Source organism: Tursiops truncatus, chromosome 9 (assembly GCF_011762595.2).
Source record: "Tursiops truncatus isolate mTurTru1 chromosome 9, mTurTru1.mat.Y, whole genome shotgun sequence".
Classification (NCBI taxonomy): domain Eukaryota; kingdom Metazoa; phylum Chordata; class Mammalia; order Artiodactyla; family Delphinidae; genus Tursiops; species Tursiops truncatus.
In genome coordinates, this window is record NC_047042.1 from 15,613,712 (window position 1) to 15,633,090 (window position 19,379).

The window sequence follows — 19,379 nt, forward strand, 5'->3', positions numbered from 1 at the left end:
GTCTCTAAATGCACCCACGCACAGCCCCTGGCCTGCCCCTAATCTCTCCTGCAAAAAATGTGCAAAAACCAGAATGTGCTAGTCAAGAGAGTTTGTGAAACAAAACATTTTAGTGAAGCTTTTTTTTTTCAATTTTGATTGGAGTAGAGCTGCTTTACAATGTTTTGTTAGTTTCTGCTGTACAGCAAAGTGAATCAGTTATACATGTATACGTATATCCTTTAGTGAAGATTTTAAAGTGGGTAATTTGTTCTTTCTAGCATGATGGATGAAATAGATGCCTTATCTTTTGGCATCATTGGTGGGGGAAGAAAAGAAACTTTCAAGATGCCTCTAGTCTTGTGAACCTTCGGTGTTTTATAGTCATCCTTTTCAAGGTTGTTTTTCCCCACAGGACTTTAAGAGTCCCACAGAGGTGACAGAGGCTGTGTCTTCTAAAGCACCAGTTCTTCTAGAATGCTCGGTGCAAGGCAGATGCTCAGGATCGTCCTTGCTGAATGACTGATTTGTTGCACAGTCATAAATATCTTCCACCTGACAGTATTATTGTACTTTGCTTTGCCTCAGACACATGTTGAATAAATGTTGACTGAGTAAAAGAATTTGACAAAAAAAAGATTTTTATGATACAAAAATTAAACATCCCCCCTCGGGAGAGGCAATCTCTAAATCAATCCCAAAACATTCCTTATTTACCTTGGCTAGGGCTAGATTAAGTGTAAAGTCATTAAGTGGAAAAAGTTTTTAAATGTTTTGTTTAATGAGCTGAGTGGCTTTTGGTAGAACAATTAAAGTGTGTAATCCATGCCTGTTATATTGACAGCTAGTCTGAACTTCGGAATATTTTAAAGTAAGAACTAATTGATTTAAATAATGTGACTCAAACCAGGTTAATAACGTTTGGCCTGGTAGATAACCTGCTTTTTTTTTTTTTAATTATTTATTTTGGCTCATCGGGTCTTAGTTGCGGCATGCGAGATCTTCGTTGAGGCAGGCGGGATCTTTTGTTGAGGCGCGCGGGCTTCTCTCTAGTTGTGGCGTGCGGGTTTTCTCTTCTCTGGTTGTGGCACGAGGGTTCCAGAATGCTTAGGCTCTGTAGTGTGCGGCACGCAGGCTCTCTAGTTCAGGTGTGCGAGCTCAGTAGTTGTGGTCATGGCATGTGGGATCTTAGTTCTCCGACCAGGGATCAAACCCGCATCCCCTGCATTGCAAGGCGTTTACCGCTGGACCAGTGGGGAAGTCCCCTAACCTGCTTTAATGAATAAGAGTGGTTGCTAAGTAAATGCTGCTTGCAACTGTTTAAAACGTTGAAAAATAGAAGCAGTCTTACAGCATCCTTCAAAATTATTTCATCAGTTAAATTTAGGACTTTGCTATCTGGCTTGAAGCCCACCACTTTCTTCTGAGACTTTGCTATCTGGCTTGAAGCTCATCACTTTCTTCTGAAGATCTCTTCTTTCGCCCCAATCCTCCCTTAAATGTGAAAACACATTACTTCTGCATCTTTGTTAGCACTCATTCTGCTTTGTGTTATAGCTGTTTGTCTTTGAAAGGTCTCTTTGGACAGGGATTTTGTCTTAGCTGTTTTTGCATATTCTTTTGTCCCCAGCCCATTGATAGGTGCTCAGTAAATGAGCTGAAATTTATTGTACTTCGAAACCAGAGCAGAACTTAGTAGATATTTTCATCAATGTATGGGATAACTGTGGTGTATCGAACTCTTTGTTAATTGCTGTGGCAGCTGGACATAAAGAGATTATCGAACATAGCTCCTACCCTTTAAGAACCTATTCTAGTTGTAGGGGAATTGGCGGTGGGGGTTGGGTAGAGGGGTGGTGGGAAAGCTGCTCTGGATAGAAGGGAGGGTGCTGACTGCTCATCACTGGGGAACCAGCTCTTATTTGTAATCAGTATTTTGGAGGAGATTTCAGCGTTGAACAGAGTAGTGGTCCTTATGAATGATGATTTTTATCCTTTAATGTTTTTCTTTTGCTTTATTTCTTAGTAGTAAAGTTGAGATTGTACAGTATTCTCCCTGCTCATCACTGTTTAAATGAAAGGGTTTTCCTTCCAAGAGTTGCCAGTTGCTACATTTATGAGAAATCTGTGCTTTTGAGAAACAATCTTTTTATAAAATTTGTTTTATTGACATGTAGTTGATTTACAATGTTGTATTTCTGACGTACAGCAAAGTGATTGAGTTATACATTTCTATACATTCATGTTGTTTTCCATTATGTTTTATCACAGTAGATTGAATATAATTCCCTGTGCTATACAGTAAAACGTTGTTTATCCATCCTATACATAATAGTTTGCATCTGCTCAACCTAAACTTCTAATCCATCACTCCCCCTCCCCGCCCCCGGCAACCACAAGTCTGTTCTCTGTCTGTGTGTCTGTTTCTGTTTTGTGGATAAGTTCATTTGTGTAATATTTTAGATTCCACAGATAAGTGACATCATGAGATTTTTGTCTTTGTCTGACTTACTTCACTTAGTATGATAATCTCTAGGTCCATCCATGTTGCTGTATATGGCATTATTTCATTCTTTTTTTATGGCTGAGTAGTATTCCATTGTGTATACATGTACCACATCTTCTTTATTCATTCATCTGCCAATGGACATTTAGGTTGTTTCCATGTTTTGGCTATTGTAAATAGTGCTGCTATGAACGTGGGGGTGCATGTATCTTTTCTTTTTTTTTCTTTTTAAGAATCAATTTTATTTTTTGGCTGCGTTGGGTCTGTGTTGCTGCACGCGGGCTTTCTCTAGTTGTGACGAGCAGGGGCTACTCTTTGTTGTGGTGCGCGGGCTTCTCACTGTGGTGGCTTCTCTTGTTGCGGAGCACGGGCTCTAGGCGTGCGGGCTTCAGTAGTTGTGGCTCGCGGGCTCTAGAGCGCAGGCTCAGTAGTTGTGGTGCACAGGCTTAGCTGCTCCACGGCATGTGGAATCTTCCCGGACCAGGGATCGAACTCGTGTTTCCTGCATTGGCAGGCGGATTCTTTACCACTGCATCACCAGGGAAGTCCGCATGTATCTTTTCGAATTATGGTTTTCTCTGGATATATGCCCAGGAGTGGGATTGCTTGATCATATAGCAACTCTATTTTTAGTTTTTTAAGGAACCTCCATACTTTTCTCCACAGTGGCTGCACCAACTTACATTCCCACCAACAGTGTAGGAGGGGTCCCTTTTGAGAAATAATCTTGGCCTTTACCCTTTGAGGAAAAAAATAGGGCCTGTGTTAGGTTTCTGTTGCTGCCATAACAAATTATCACCACTTAGTGGCCTAAAGCAACATAAATTTATTATCTTAACAGTCCTGTATGTCAGACACCATCTCGGGGACTAAAATCAAGGTGTCGGTAGGGCCACGTTTCCACCTGAAGGTTCTGGGGACTTTTTCAGTTTGGTTGTAGGATGCAGTTCCTGTCTTCCTGCTGGCTGTCAGCTGGGGGCTGTTCCCAGCTTCTAGAAACTGCCCACGTTCCTTGCCTCTTTCTTTCACCTTCACAACCAACAGCAGTGGGTCAGATCATCCTCGTGCCACAGCTCTCAACCACTCCTCTGCTTTCCTCTGCTGCTTCTGAAGATTCATGTGATTCGCTTGGGCCCACCCGGGTAACCCAGGATAATCCCCCATCTCAAGGTCCTTAACCTTGATCTCATTAGGAAAGGCCTTTGTGCCACATGAGGTAACATATCCACAGATTCCAGGGCTGAGGATGTGGACATCTTTGGGAGTCATTATGCTGCCTGCCACGGGCCCTGATATATTGTGTTTTATGTCTTTATTCTACCTAACTGATCCAATGAATTGCATCTGTATCTAGTTACAGGGAAATTGGGGGGGGGAACATACAGCATCGTCAGATGTACCATTTCTATCTGGTGTCCCCTCATCTCCTCAGGTGAGCAGTGTCTTCCTCTCACCTGCCGTTCTTTGCTCTTAGCTCTGTGTGGGCACTGCCTGCATTTTGATTGGTTGTACTGGTCAGTTGCTTTACTGTTTATCCCCCTTGGTTAGACTGGAAGTGCTTTAGGGCAGGAACTATATTTTTCTCCCATTTTTCTTTCTCCATATCATTTCACTGGAAATATTGGACTTAACAAGGAAGGTAGGATTGGTTCAGAAGAGAGTTGACAGGGACTTCCCTGGCAGTCCAGGGGTTAAAACTCTGCACTTCCACTGCCGGGGTCACAGGTTGGATCCCTGGTTGGGGAACTAAGATCCTGCATGCCGCGAGGTGCAGCCTAAAAAAGAAATAAAGAGCTGAGGTGACTGAAATGGGAGAGTCTGGACGCCAGGAAGCACGGCTGTCAAGGCTAATATCTGCTCAGTAAATATTTGTGGAAGAGTATGAGTGTGGCTCAGCTAAAGCCAAGGGTGGACGCCCGAAAGAGAAGCAGTTGTTTTCAGAGGAGGGGCTCTAGAGGCTGCGGGAAACCAGGCAGAGGCTTCGTGACTTGATAGAAGAAGAAACAGCTGTGGGTTTGGGGGAAGGCGGGGCTTTGGGAAGGTTGGTTTGGCCGTGTAGCTGGATGATCTGGGCAGCGGGGAGAGAGAGGAACTGGAGAGATCAGCTCGGGAGGTGTAGAACGATGACACGTGGGACTAGGGTAGCCGCAGTGACAATGAGAGGAAAAAGCCGGGTCGAGAACCGTCTTGAAATAACACGTGTTATATTGAGGATAAAGGGAAGATAACGTCTCACCTACATCAGAGGAATATTTTTTAATTGAAGTATAGTTGATTTACAATGTGTTTTATATACACTCACACACACACATTCTTTTTTATATTCTTTTCTGTCATGGTTTATCACAGGAGATTGCATAGAGTTCCCTGTGCTCTACAGCAGGACCTGTTGTTTATCCATTCTCTGTATAATAGTTTGCATCTGCTAATGCCAACCTCCCAATCCATCCCTTCCCCCTCTCCCCCTTGGCAAGCACAAGTCTGTTCTACATCAGAGTAATTTTAAATCTGCTGACGGAAATAGCAGAGCTGAAGATAAGTCTGTGTGAGGTGGCGAACAGTTTGGGACAGGATGAATTAGAGGTGATGGCTGGGCAAACCATGGAAACGTCCCATTCACGGCTGGAGGGGTCCAACCAGAGCACAGTTGTGAGTCAGAAGTGAGAGCTGTAGGTGAGGGCCACCTGCATGGAGGCAGGTAAAGCCCCAAGAACGAGTTCACCAAAGGGGAGCAGGTGTTGAGTGGGGGCCACGCCTACGGGTGACAGGTGTTCAAGTGTGTGGACACTAGGCGTGTGGCTGTGGAGCTGACATGAGGGGAATTCCCCGCACAGGGTCAGGTCCTCGTGAGTTGTTTCTTCTTTCCAACTGTGCTGCGGGTAAAAGCCTCTTGGGAGTCTGCCCGCTGCCTCTATCCTTGCCTTCCTTGGCTTGTTCTCTAGTATTGGATGGCATCGGGAAGAATCTGGGTGTTTTCTTCCTTGGTGGCTCACGTTTGAGACATCTGTTCCCTCAGTAAACATCTGCTGGGGAGGAAAGGGATTTTCCTTTGTCCCTGTGATGTCATGTGTGACGCCTGAATTTTGGGAAATGGCTTTTGGTGGATTAGCTCGAAAGAGGTCTAGGTCCTAATTGGAACAAGCTTGCCTCCTCTGGGAATTGTCTACAGGATGTCGAGTGTGTTCTTACCCCTGTAGGATAAAAACTATTTACATGACATAAAGGAAGACTTCAGCTGGACCGTGACAGGGCTGTTTGGGGTGTTTTTAATAAAGCTCTGAGTGTTCAGTCTTCCTGTGAGTTGTAACTTGCCTTAGATATTTGGTTTAAAATGAACTTTGGGATGAGAAAAAAAAAAAGAACTCTGGGAATAGGTTTAAAGTAACAATTCCAAATCACATCTTGACTTTAATGAAGTCAAAATGGATGCATGTAATTCAGGGCTTTTTCTTTTTTGTTGTTGAAGTATAGTTGATTTACAATGTTTCAGGTATAGAGCAAAGTTGTCAATAATTGTCCAACAAGAGAGGAAGTGATCAATGTCTTAACAATAAAGATAGCAAACAACTGAGGCCTCAGAAGGCACCATTTGAGAGGAGGAGAGGGAGGGAACCACACAAGCCTTCACGAAGGGATGACAGTTGAAAAATCAGGAGGATTTGAAGACACAGCGCGTCAACTTTAATGAACACCTACCTTGTGATCAGCTTAGTTGTTGATGTGTCGCGTACATCATTTCTCTTGCAAGGAGGCGGTGGCACGACGGAGAAGGCGGTTCCTCCTATGGGTTGGGGAGTGATGGTCAGGAAACACCACAGCGGGAGGGATTTGTGAGCTGAATCTTGAAAGAACAGTGGGTAGATCTTTGCTGGGTAAATAAGGGATCAGGGCGTTCCAGGCTGCAGGAACAACACAAGCAAAGGCAAGGGGTCATGAGTCCCCCAGTGCATTGGAAAAACTCTTAAGTAGCTCAGTGTGGTTGGAGAGGCGAGGGCAGAGGCGAGGCTAGGAAGGTAGGGAAGCTGGTGGGGGCCTGGTGTGCCTCCCCAAGGCCATCGTGCCTGGAAGTGATGTGGTTAATGCATCTCACAAGCGTCACTCAGGTAGCTCTGGGGGAGGTGGAAGTTCAGGTTGAGAAGTTGGAAGATTGGCAATAAGGATACCAATTAGAGGACTGTAACTGCTTTTACTGTGAGCGAGAGAGAGAAGAAAGGCATAGCCTAGTCAGTGCAAAGCGGGGAGAGGATACACAAGATGCTAGGAGGGGGCTTCCCTGGTGGCGCAGTGGTTGAGAGTCCGCCTGCCGATGCAGGGGACACGGGTTCATGCCCCGGTCTGGGAAGATCCCACATGCCACGGAGCGGCTGGGCCCATGAGCCGTGGCTGCTGAGCCTGCGCGTCCGGAGCCTGTGCTCCGCAACAGGAGAGGCCACAACAATGAGAGGCCTGCGTACCGCAAAAAAAAAAAAAAAAGATGCTAGGAGGGGAAATAACCAAATTTGGTTCCTGATGGACTATGCAGAAGGGAGCTAGAGAAGAACCTCTGGGTTCTGATGTGGTCGACTCTGGGTGGTGGAGTCTTCTCCCAGCAGAGAATGTGGGAGGGACTGGGTGCTGCTTTCTGGGATCTCTGATGAGCCTCTGGGACAGCTAAGTTGGAGCTGTCCTTCTGGGAGCTGGGTATTTAGATGTGAGGCCCAGGAAAAGGGGTTACATTTGCAAAAGATATATCAACGCAAGAACCTATGTGATAACTACAGAAAACCTTAACGTGGCACAGATGGGGCATAGTCAAGAGAGCAAGGGAGATAAAACCGAAAGACCAGGCCACTGAGAGCTTTCAACCTCAGGAGACTGGGATTAATTGGTAGGCAGTGTTTCCTTCCATGTACTTATTTTTTGAAGGAAGTAAGAAAACCCTACCTGAATGTTTCACCCCACTTACTATTTAATGGCAAACGTGGATCTGCTTCCAGTGGGTTCACTATGAATGTGGTGAGCACAACTGACCAGCTCTCCTTCCTTTCCAGTTGCTCTGCAGAGTCAGGCCAGTGCGTCTGCAAACCCCACATGATCGGACGCCAGTGCAACGGAGTGGAATCTGGTTACTACTTCCCCACCTTGGATCACTACCTCTACGAAGCAGAAGAAGCCAACTTGGGGCCTGTAAGTAGGGGGGTGCTGACCAGGTGGGTAAAGCAGAGTATGGGGGGCGGGCAGTAATGACAATACACATTTTATAAAGAGACCAAGTAAGAAGCATCTCGTCCGTGAGCACAAAATAAGGGCCAGGAGCAGGCCTTCTTGAGAACAGTCGTATTTAAAGTGTAAGTAAATCCGTAACGCAGAAGGAGACTTTGGAATATTCACTAGTAAGGCTTTTGGTGTTTTTAGGCAGGTGGGTTGTTGTTTTTTTTTTTTCTTTTTCCATTCTTTTCTCTACGGGTTAGCGCCAGAGTTAGCTGGTATAGTAAATATTCAGAGAGGATATTGCTTCAGGTTCCTAATGCTGTGTAACAAGCCGTGCCAGAAGTTAGCGGCTTCAGATACATGTCTGGCACGTCAGCTGGGACGGCGGAAACAGCTGGAGGCCAGCTGGGTGCTGTTCTCCAAGCAGCTGTCTTGAGCTTCCTCACAGCATGGAGGTGTCTGGACAGTGAGAATTCTTACCTGGCATCTGGAGGAGGAAACAAACTGCCAGGTCTCTCAAGGTCTGGGCTGAGAAGTACCAGAATGTCGTTTTCTCACACTTCGCTGGTCACAAGGCACAAGGCCCGACCAGATTCGAGGGCAGGGGAACATAGGTCCCACCTCATGATGGGTAAGGCCGCACACACATGCATTACAGGGAATGAAGGACTTCATCTCTGGAAGTAGCTGATCACGGTTACTGTGTGTAATCCTGTGAACAAACTCAAATGCACGAGTTAAGCAACTCAAACTGATCCATTGTCAGCCTTACAATCAGAATTCACTCATCGGTAGTGAACATTCGTGGTTGTAACAAGTTTCCTCACTTGTACGTGGCGCCTGAAACAAATACCATTGAGAATGACAGAAATACATCCTCTAGATATCGGGCTAGCCTTGTGGAAATCTGGGACATACCTGGTCACTCTTAGGCTTGCTAGTAACAGCATTTGGGATGTTCTCTTTCCTTCCGTCGTGCTCATTTTCCTGGTTATATCATAGAAGATATATCCTAAGCCTTAAGCCCATCTCCAATGTCCCAAGACTACCTCAACCTAAAAACTGAAAAGAAACCAATTACCTGTTTATAAAGCGAAAAATGATACAGTCTACTGGAAAATTTGACTGCAGAAAATGGGTTTAGTATCTACAGTTTTGGACCTTTGGGTGACTCCAGATTTCTTTGACTGTTACCTTGAATTCCATCTCAAGTAAAGCAACAGTCCTGTCCCCTTGTCCTCAGGGGGTCAGCATAGTGGAGCGGCAGTATATCCAGGACCGTATTCCTTCCTGGACTGGAGCAGGCTTCGTCCGAGTGCCTGAAGGGGCTTATTTGGAGTTCTTCATCGACAACATACCATATTCTATGGAGTATGACATCCTAATTCGCTATGAGCCACAGGTAACCCCTTGGTAGACTAATGCGGGGGGGTTATTGGTAGAAGAATCTTTCTTCTAATGGACACTATGTGTTTGTGAATTGTGGAGGGCGCGTTGTAACAGAGGGAACTCTCTCTGACTTTCTCTGCTCCTTGGAAGTAAAAATGTACATTTTTCTTCAGTTTCACAAACATGTAGTGATCTCCTTGTTAGGCACTTAGCCTTGCTGAGAACTGAGGTGGTGATGAGAATGTGCCAGGTTCTCTCCTTGCCTCGATGGCCGGCCCTGCCCAGGGATGGACACATGTCCCTAACTGCTATCAAAGGTGGGAAGGCTAAGAGCAGAGACACAAACAGTGCTGCAAGATGAGAGGTTCATACCAGCCGGACTGGCCAGGGGCTGCCGAAATGTTTACTACAGAGTCAGTTGGAGGCCTTAAAACAGAGGTGGAATTTTGCCCCAAGAGGAAGTAAGGAATAGTATAAGCAGTGGAGAAGGGGGTGTTTTGAGCATCCTTCCACATAGCCAGGTAAGGGATATGGTTGGAGATGCTGTTAGGAGAAATGCTGGGATCAGTAAATGAACTTGGACTCTATACTAACAGGAAGCTGTCCAAGGGTTTTGGGCAAGGGATTGTCATTATCTAAGCTGTGGGGCTTTGGGTTTTTCTTTTTTTATCTTCTTTTTTGCTTTTAAGTCAGAGAAAGACGAATATATATCACTTACATGTGGAATCTAAAATACGATAGAAATGAACTTATCTACAAAACAGAAGTAGACTCACAGACATAGAAAACAAATTTACGGTTACTAAAGGGAAAGTGGGGGAGGGATGCATTAGGAGTTTGGGATTAATGGATGCACTCTACTGTATATAAAATAGATAACCAACAAGGACCTCCTGTATAGCGCAGGGAACTATATTCAGTATCTTGTAATAACCTATAACGGAAAAGAATCTGAAGAATAGATAGATACATATGTATAACTGAATCACTTTGCTGTACACCTGAAACTAACACAACGTTGTAAGTTAACTCTACTCCAATAAAAGATAATAATAATAAGCTGTGTTTTAAGGTGGATGAAAAGGGACGTTGGGAGAGGCAGGGAGAGCAGTGGGAGGCTGTTGGAGTGTCCACGTGGGAAGGGGCTCGGGCTGGAACTGCGGTAATAGCCGAGGGAATGGTCAAGAGGGAAGGGAAACGCAAGCGAGTGTTTCCCATTTAAACTTGGCAAAAGATGGATGGATGGTTGGATCCATCCAAACAGACAGGCAGCAGTGGGCCAGCTCGGTTGGTCTTTCCGATCATCTGTTTCTTACTGTAGCTCCCCGACCACTGGGAGAAAGCTGTCATCACAGTGCAGCGACCTGGGAAGATTCCATCCAGCAGCCGATGTGGAAACACTGTTCCTGATGATGACAACCAGGTGGTGTCCCTATCGCCTGGCTCCAGGTCAGTGTGACAGTGGTTTGCAGCTCAACAGAACCCGCATGCAAATTAATTCTTTTTCTCATGTCTCGCCTGGTGAGTTGCACAGTTACCATTTTGGGGCCATGAGCCAAACATGGACTGTTCCTTCCTTTGGGATGATCTACGTGGAGCTTTTGATGGCTTAGATACTTAAAGGCGCACCTTTGGTTGTTATTTTTCTCTTTTGTTTCGGGGCAGGTATGTGGTCCTCCCCCGCCCCGTGTGCTTGGAGAAGGGTGTGAATTACACAGTGAGGTTAGAGCTGCCCCAGTATACCTCCTCGGACAGCAATGTGGACAGCCCCTACACGCTGATCGATTCTGTAAGTGGAGGTCGTTTCTGACGAGCAGGGAGGACTGGGCAGTAAGCGTGCATCACCTTCCCCAGAGGGTTTTGTGGAGGGTAATGCTGAGAGGTGAGGCAGAGTCATTCTTTCTGCCTCCGAGGCCACTTTGCTTATTTATTTTAATAAAACTCCACCCTCTGGAAAGGATCTACTCAAGACGATCCTTCCTGAAAATAGGAAGTGTCTTAACGATGACATTTCAAAACCCATCAAACTTTGTAAGAGGTCTCTAAACTTTTGTTGGCAAGAATATTTAAGAATGAAAAGGTTTTCACTTGACTCCATGAGTCTGTTTTTTTTTTTTTTTCAAGAGTCAAAGAAGCACTTGGGGTTTTTTATGTGTTTGCTTGCGTTAATTGATGACCTGGGACAACCCCCGTAAGAACAGTGTATTGTTCTGTTTTCTTCCTAGCTTGTTCTCATGCCATTCTGTAAGTCGCTGGACATCTTCACTGTGGGAGGCTCAGGAGATGGGGTCGTCACCAACAGTGCCTGGGAAACCTTTCAGAGATACCGATGTCTGGAGAACAGCAGAAGCGTCGTGAAGACTCCGATGACCGATGTTTGCAGAAACATCATCTTTAGCATTTCCGCCCTGTTACACCAGACAGGCCTGGGTAGGTATTACTGCTGCTGCTTCTGCCCCTTCTTTCTCAAGAGGCGTGAGGACGCTTGACATCACGAGGTACGTTGGCAGGCATGTCCTATAGTTCTGTGTTAGGCAGTCAGCCCAAAGGAAATAGTGTCTCAACTACAGTTGGTGTTTGTTTCTTTAAGAGCATGTTAGTGATAGAGCACCACTGACAATGGACTCAGTCATCAAGTAACACACAAAAGAATAGGGGACTAGGGAAAGGTCCCGGAGACTTTCCATACGCAGGGTGGGGAGTTGGGATGGAATGACAGCACCCCGTAACTGAAATTGATATTTTGCTCTTTGAAAGGTCACTGGGCTTTTGTTGAAGGTCTTGTGATATTTGAGCTTTGAAGGCAAGGAGAGAAAACCTTAATGACCTCCTTCCTAGAAAAACCGCTTTTATCTGTCAACTCCGGCTCCTGCCACTTCCCTGGCACCCAGCCGAGGGAGGATACCGCTTTAAATGGGAATTCCGAACAAGCTAAGGTGCTCTTGGGGGGAGGATTGGGAAGGACCCCAGCAAAAGGACAGACCAGTGCAGAGCCAAGTGGTCCTCACTGGGCTCATCGCTGTGGGGAGCACGGCCACCCTGGGTCACAGGCTTTTTTTTTTTTTTTTAATTTTTAAAAAATTTTTATTGGAGTATAGTTGAAACTAATACAACATTAGTGTACAGCAAAGTGAATCAGTTATACATATCCACTCTTTTATTTTTTTAAGATTCTTTTCCCATATAGGCCATTGCAGAGTGTTGAGTAGCGTTCCCTGTGCTATACAGTAGGTCCTTATTAGTTATCTATTTTATATTTAGTAGTGTGTATATGTCAATCCCAACCTCCCAGTTTATCCCTCCCCCGCTATCCCCTGGTAACCAGAAATTTGTTTGTAACCAGAGTCACATCTGTGACTCTACTTCTGTTTTGTAAATAAGTTCATTTGTACCTTTTTTTTAGATTCCACCTATAAGTGATACCATATGATATTTGTATTTCTGTGTCTGGCTTAACTTCACCCAGTATGACAATCTCTAGGTCCATCCATGTTGCCGCAAATGGCATCATTTTGTTCCTTTTTATGGCTGAGTAATATTCTGTTGTATATAGGGTCATGGGCTCTTGCCTCTCTCCTCTGCAGCTTGTGAGTGTGACCCTCAGGGCTCCTTAAGTTCCGTCTGCGACCCCAGCGGAGGCCAGTGTCAGTGCCGGCCAAACATGGTTGGAAGAAGGTGTGACAGATGTGCGCCCGGCACCTTTGGCTTTGGCCCCAGCGGGTGCAAATGTAAGTTGATCAGAATTGTAACGTATTCTTTCAGATCATGAGTCGTACTAGCATGGGTTCCATAGCTTCAGAAGGCATGCTGCACTCTGGAAATTGACCACAGGGGCCCATGAGCATTCTGCACTGGGCAGGGGGGGACTGGCCTGTGTAAGGGGTGTGTTTGCATTTAATGCGTTTTTCAGCTGGTCCCTTGGTTGCCTATTTCCTCAGCTTGTGAGTGCCACCTGCAAGGATCTGTCAATGCTTTCTGTGACCCCATCACTGGCCAGTGCCACTGTTTCCAGGGGGTGTACACGCGGCAGTGTGACCGCTGCTTACCCGGGTACTGGGGCTTTCCAAGCTGCCAGCCCTGCCAGTGCAACGGCCATGCAGATGACTGCGACTCAGTGACAGGGGAATGCCTGAGCTGCCAGGACTACACCACGGGGCATAACTGTGAAAGGTACACGCAGCCTTTTGAAAGTAAAGAGAATGAGATTGTTTCTGGCTGAGCAAACAGCATCTTAGACAAACCACAGAATGAGTCTCTACCAGTCTCCAGATGGCTCTTTCATTTCCGATCACCTCGGTATTTATTTTCTAGGAACTCGTTCATTTATACAGAACAGATTTAGCTTGCACCCTCTGCATGCCGGGCATTGTTCAAGGGCTCGGGGGGCTGGATACAGCAGAGAACAGAACTGATGTGACTCTGCCCTCTTTGGAGAGTCTTTCTAGAGGTCACCTTAAGGCTGTACAGAAATCATCTCTCTGTCTCAGCAGATCCTGGCCTAGGATGAGAGTTGTGAAATGTTAATGCCTAATTTAGGTCAAAGTAGAAACCAAATGCAAATGAGGATTAGTCATTTTAGATGGTTTTGTTCTTTGGAAACATGTTATGCAGCTACAGCCCACATAAAATGTGCACAAGCAGATCTTTCTCCAGTTAGCAGATGTTAATTGCATAATTATTATGGATGTAGTGCACTGCACTAAGGGATAGTAAAAATTGGACATAAAATGTGCCTCTAACAACATTACAGCCCGGCTCAGTAGATGAGGAACAGTCCTTATGAAAAAATGACATCCTGACCTACAGCGTTCATTACTAATTAAGAAAGGCAGACGTGCTCTTAGAACCTGCTTTTTTTGGATTACTAGTCTCTACCTTTCAAGTCAATAAATCTTCTCTCTTCTAGTATCCATCCACATTATATGGGATTTTTGTTGTCAAAAAAATTTCAGCAAGTGCTTCAGTCAGTGCAAAAGTTGCTCATCAGATGAAAGAAGCTGTTAGTGAAAACTGCATTTGTGATTACCTTAGGGCTTGAAGATACGCAAGGCAGCAAATACTGCTGGATAGTAGTCAAGAATTCAGCGATTTCAGTGACTACTCCTTGGAGTAAAAGTCAGTCCTTCCAACCACAAATGGTGTTGTGAAAAGATAACAAGGAAACAGTTACACAAGATTAAAAGGAAGAAATTAATATATTAGCGTCATCTTTTGTTTCCTCCCTTAAGTTTTCCATTACTGTTCTTTCGTTGAGAGATGGAGAATATATTCGAGAGAGAGAGACAAACAGATAACATCAGATGAAAAAGGGCAAGAGATGGGTGGGGAACACAGGTCAATAGTGGTGGTTGTCCACAAGACCAACCTGAAATCAGGCCCACTGTGAATTTTATTTGTAAAGCATTTTGATTTCTTGCAGAACTCAAAAGGGTATAGGAAGAGAAAAGATTTTCAGCCCTAGTTTGGATGACAAAAGTGCATTAAAGTATTTCAGATGCTGCTGTCTAGTTTGAGCTGATTTCTCATTCTTTTCCTCTTTCCGAGATGATCAATTTTCAATCCTGTGAATTTAAAAAGAAGCTCTAGGCTCAGATGATTGCCGAAGGGGTTAGAGAAGGGAGGAGACAGGAAATGAACACTCAGTTCTTACCATGATGTATTTGGACTTACTTCACCTAGAAAAGCCTCATAGAAAACTTTCTCACAAACTGTTGCACAAAATTGCTTCATCACTGCTGATTTTCCCAGCACATAATTGGGGCACATGTTCTTGTATTGTGTCTATGTCTAATTAAATAGAAGGTTAATGTCCTCTGAACAACTTTCCCCTTCTATTTCTTCATCCTTCCCCGCTCCCCATTTTAAAAAAATTACCTCTGCCTCAAAAAAGAAAAAAAACAACCACCTGAATTAGAAGTTCCAGGCCCAGTTGTGCTTGTAACCAGCTTATCTTGGGTGAGTTAGCTCACCTCTCCAAGTATCCAACTTTCTGATAGTAGAATATGTTGGATTAGATGATATCCAAACTTCCTTCAAGCTCTCATGTTATAGGAAGTAAAAAAGTAACCTAATTACCAGTCGTGTTGAAAAGCAGCATGACATACTAAAAGAATTCCTTGCTAAAAGTCAGGAGGCAGAATTCAAATCATGGCTCATTTATTCACTAGTTGTGTAAGCCTTGCCAGTCGTTTAAGCTCCATGGCTGCCTTACCTGTAAGGAGAGGAGATGGAACCTGTTGGGTTTGAGAACTGATAAATAACATCTCTCATCCTTGAGAGGCAGACACAAGGGTCAGGCATCTGGAGAGCATCCCTATTGGCTTTATTACTGGTAAAGGCTGGATTGCAGAACAAGGCACCACGGGCTTGCTGACGCAACGTCCCTCCCAGGCATAGGCAGAGACTGACAACCACGGGCCCTCTTCCCCCCAGACCCCGCCCCCAGACTCCTTAATGCAAGGAGGGGAGCTACCAGAATGCTCAGGGCAGGCAGTAGGGTGCACTTGGGGAGATGTACCTCTTCCTCTGGGGAGGAGTGAACGAGGGTCCGGGTGAGGCCACAGGTGTCACCCTAATGCAGGGGTCCTGCCATGGGATCCTCAGGCTAGGAGCAGCATCAGCCCCTAAATCAGAAACGGGGAGAGGGAGCCCAGCAATCTGTGTTTCAAAAGCCCTCCAGGGATTTCTGATTAGAACTAGTGTTTGAGCCACTGCTCTACTGGAAAGTGCTTCGTGTGGAAACGTGAGGAATGAGGAATGATGTTCCTAAACGGAGAACGTGGTTTCTTAGACTCCTTCTTGTAACAGATTTCATATAACTGTGGTTCATGACCTTCTCTCTTCGGCAACTGATAATAGGTGCTCGGCTGGTTACTATGGAGACGCCATCATTGGGTCAGGAGATCACTGCCGTCCTTGTCCGTGTCCAGATGGTCCCGACAGCGGACGCCAGTTTGCCAGTAGCTGTTATCAAGACCCTGTTACTTCACAGCTTGCCTGTGTCTGTAATCCTGGATACATCGGTAAGTGATTTGCAGACTTTCGGAGGAAAAGATGCGTCTTCATGAGGTTAGTTGTTAAGGAAGAAAAATGATGAAGAGTGAGCCAATTTAGTTGCTTTTTTTTTTTTTTTTTTTTTTTACAATCCTTAATTAAAAGTGAAGGGAGGGCTTCCCTGGTGGCGCAGTGGTTGAGAGTCCGCCTGCCGATGCAGGGGACGTGGGTTCGTGCCCCGGTCCGGGAAGATCCCACATGCCGCGAAGCGGCTGGGCCCGTGAGCCATGGCCGCGGAGCCTGCGCGTCCGGAGCCTGTGCTCCGCAACGGGAGAGGCCACAACAGTGAGAGGCCCGCGTACCGCAAAAAAAAAAAAGTGAAGGGAATCTGAAATGTAGAAGATGTTCTTTTCCTGTTTGGCATATGGGGTAGAGTCAATTTTTGTGTCTCTGATAATCATGTTACAATACAGGGCACAATAGCAAGCTCATTTAATCCGTAAGTCCCTGCTGACACTTTTCTGGTCTTAACCAGTAGAAAAGTTAATTTACATTTTACTTTTTCGTTTCCTTTTCCAACTCCTAGTGGAAGAGTCTCAGAGTAGTGAACTGGCCAAATAGGGGGCAGAAGGAAGAAAAGAATATCATCTGGGAGCCCCAGACAACAGAACCAGTCAAAGCTAGAGATATTCTTCATTGTTTACTATACTCACATTATCTGTCAACACTCTGAGTGTGGCTAGTTGTGCATACAAACATTATTTCATCCTTGATGCCGCCGTTTCAAATACTCGTTATGCTTATCCATGGCTCAGCCAATTTGCATGTTTCAGGATTTTCTCAAATAATTTATTTTACTGAAGTATAGTTGACTTACAATGTTTTAAATTCTGTACAGCAAAGGATTCAATTATACATATATATATATATATATATACACACACATGCTTTTTCATATTCTTTTCCGTTATGGTTTATCCCAGGATACTGAATATTGTTCCCTGTGCTGTACAGTAGGACCTTGTTCATCCTTCGGGATTCCTTAAGAAGGGAAATCGGTCATCCCGAGGGGCCCCATTTTTCGGTTGCTCATGGAGGAGCAGGGATTTTTCAGTGAACATACGCCTTGGGTTAGGATGTAACATCAAGCTAAGCTTTCCGCTGTGAGACCACTGTTTCACTCCTGATGTGTCCATCCCTGTGTAATGAGGAGCTAACCTCCTGTGTGCTGGAACCTCCAAACTCTCCCTGCCCCTCCCCGCCGTGGCCGCGGAGCCAGGCTGCAGCAGCATCGCTGCAAAGACGCTGCTTCCCCTCACGACTAACGGCCCATTTCCCCTGAAGGCTCAGTCACCCGGCTCGGTAGCTAGCACACTGGGGGCCCAGGCGCTGCCTGGGTGGCCCCTCTGGTTGGCGGGAATGTCGGGGACCAGACCTTTCAGGGGGCAAGCCGAAGGTCCCATGCCGGTTTTATTGGACAACAGGCTCCAGATGCGACGACTGTGCCTCGGGCTTCTTTGGCAATCCCTCGGACGTGGGGGGCACGTGTCAGCCTTGCCGGTGTCACCACAACATCGACACGACGGACCCAGAAGCCTGTGACAAGGAGACCGGGAGGTGCCTCAAGTGCCTGTACCACACGGAGGGCGAGCACTGCCAGCTCTGCCGCTTCGGTTACTATGGCGACGCCCTCCAGCAGGATTGTCGCAGTAAGATGCCTGTTCCCTTTGCCCGCTCTTTTGGATGACTTCCACTCTCTTCCTCTTCCTCCTCCTTGGGGGATTTTATTCTTCAGGGGTTTGTCTCATCCGGGAAAATGCTTGTTCAGAGGGGTAAGATTTCACTGGTGACAAAAGAAAGATGAGGATGATTTTTTTTTTCTTTACATCCTCATTTCCTGGCAGAGCTGAAGTGTCGAGCTGTGGCTCAGTGCCTGAAAGGGAACCAAAAGCTGTGTCACTGTCCCCATGATAAATGCCATCCCATAGAGTATATTGATGTTTATGTTCTGCCCATGAACTTGTTGATGGGCTGGGACTTCTGCGTCCTAAATACGCACTTTGGTCTGTACCTTTTCTTACGTCATTGATGGATAGAGCCTTCCAGCTTAAGGAAAAGAAAGAAGTAACATCTCTGAAGTCTCTGTTTTGGAACACATTATTTCTCTCTCATCACAAGATCAGCCAGCATTTCCTGCTGTGTCTGCAGGGCCCCAGGCCCCTGTCTTTGTTGATACAAACACGTGCGGAATGTTGAGGACCAGCAGGACCTGATTGCTTTAAGCCTTCCTAGCTTAAAGGGCTTGTCCCTGCCACGGCTCACACAGCCATGACTGTTCTTCCCTGCCAAGAGTTTGAAATCATTAGGTATCTCCGTTCCCACAGCATAGGTTTCATTTCCAGTTAAATCTTCAACTTTACAGTGAGTCACCAGCCGCTTATTCAATCAAGCGTTGTGAAAATACCGCCGGGCAGAATGTGTCACTTTGCAGGTCTGCCTGGGAAATGTCAGAACTGCATGGAACATCATAAGAAGATGAAGACCACAGTTTTAGATTTTTTTTAATCCCCTCTGTTCCTTTCTGTACTGTTTGCATTTCCAAATCAAAATCTGGAGAGGGAAGATGGTAGTCATTTGACGTAGCTGACTTTTGCGTGATCTGTATGTTTTCCGAGTGTGACTCTGTAAGTACATCTGACCGGTGGTTCTTTTTTCAGAGTGTGTCTGCAATTACCTGGGCACCGTGCAGGAGCGCTGTAACGGCTCTGACTGCCAGTGCGACAAAATCACCGGGCAGTGCTTGTGTCTCCCTAATGTGATGGGCCAGAACTGTGACCGCTGTGCACCCAACACCTGGCAGCTGGCCAGCGGGACAGGGTGTGACCCGTGCAACTGCGACGCTGCTCATTCCTTTGGGCCGTCTTGTAACGAGGTGAGGTGTTGTGGCCAGCGGAGGCCGTCATGGCATATGGAAAGATGACTTTGAGTCCTGGTGACAGCTATTTGGTGGCCGGGCCCCAGTTAGAGAAAGGCACCCCTCCTCGTCACAGCCTTGCACCAGGGCACACAGCTTGGCAAACACGGCACAGACTGGATATCCACCATCCCCGGTCCCCCTTGGCTGGGGCTGTGTAACTGTGCCCAGAGGCCCCATCGGATGCACCTGTAGCACCGCAGCCTAGTGCCCCAGCTGAAGGGGTACAGACTCGCTTTAGAATGGACGACGGGGGCCGTTTTTTTTCAATACCTGGCTGCCGAATCAGGCTTTTTTTTCCTTAACCACACAGCCTGAAATGAGCCACATAGTCATACCCAACATTGT

The 19,379-nt window shown here is 46.0% G+C and overlaps 1 protein-coding gene across 1 annotated transcript in view; it reads left to right on the forward strand.

Moving 5' to 3' along the window:
- Positions 1-19,379, forward strand: part of LAMB1 (laminin subunit beta 1) — a 73,637-nt gene that overhangs the window by 30,035 nt on the left and 24,223 nt on the right. The window contains exons 14-23 of the mRNA XM_033862883.2: positions 7,516-7,651; positions 8,919-9,077; positions 10,386-10,513; positions 10,730-10,853; positions 11,290-11,494; positions 12,649-12,792; positions 13,003-13,234; positions 15,923-16,086; positions 17,542-17,766; positions 18,775-18,989. Of these exons, the coding sequence (XP_033718774.1) occupies positions 7,516-7,651; positions 8,919-9,077; positions 10,386-10,513; positions 10,730-10,853; positions 11,290-11,494; positions 12,649-12,792; positions 13,003-13,234; positions 15,923-16,086; positions 17,542-17,766; positions 18,775-18,989 (1,732 nt within the window). The remainder of the gene's footprint in view (positions 1-7,515; positions 7,652-8,918; positions 9,078-10,385; positions 10,514-10,729; positions 10,854-11,289; positions 11,495-12,648; positions 12,793-13,002; positions 13,235-15,922; positions 16,087-17,541; positions 17,767-18,774; positions 18,990-19,379) is intronic.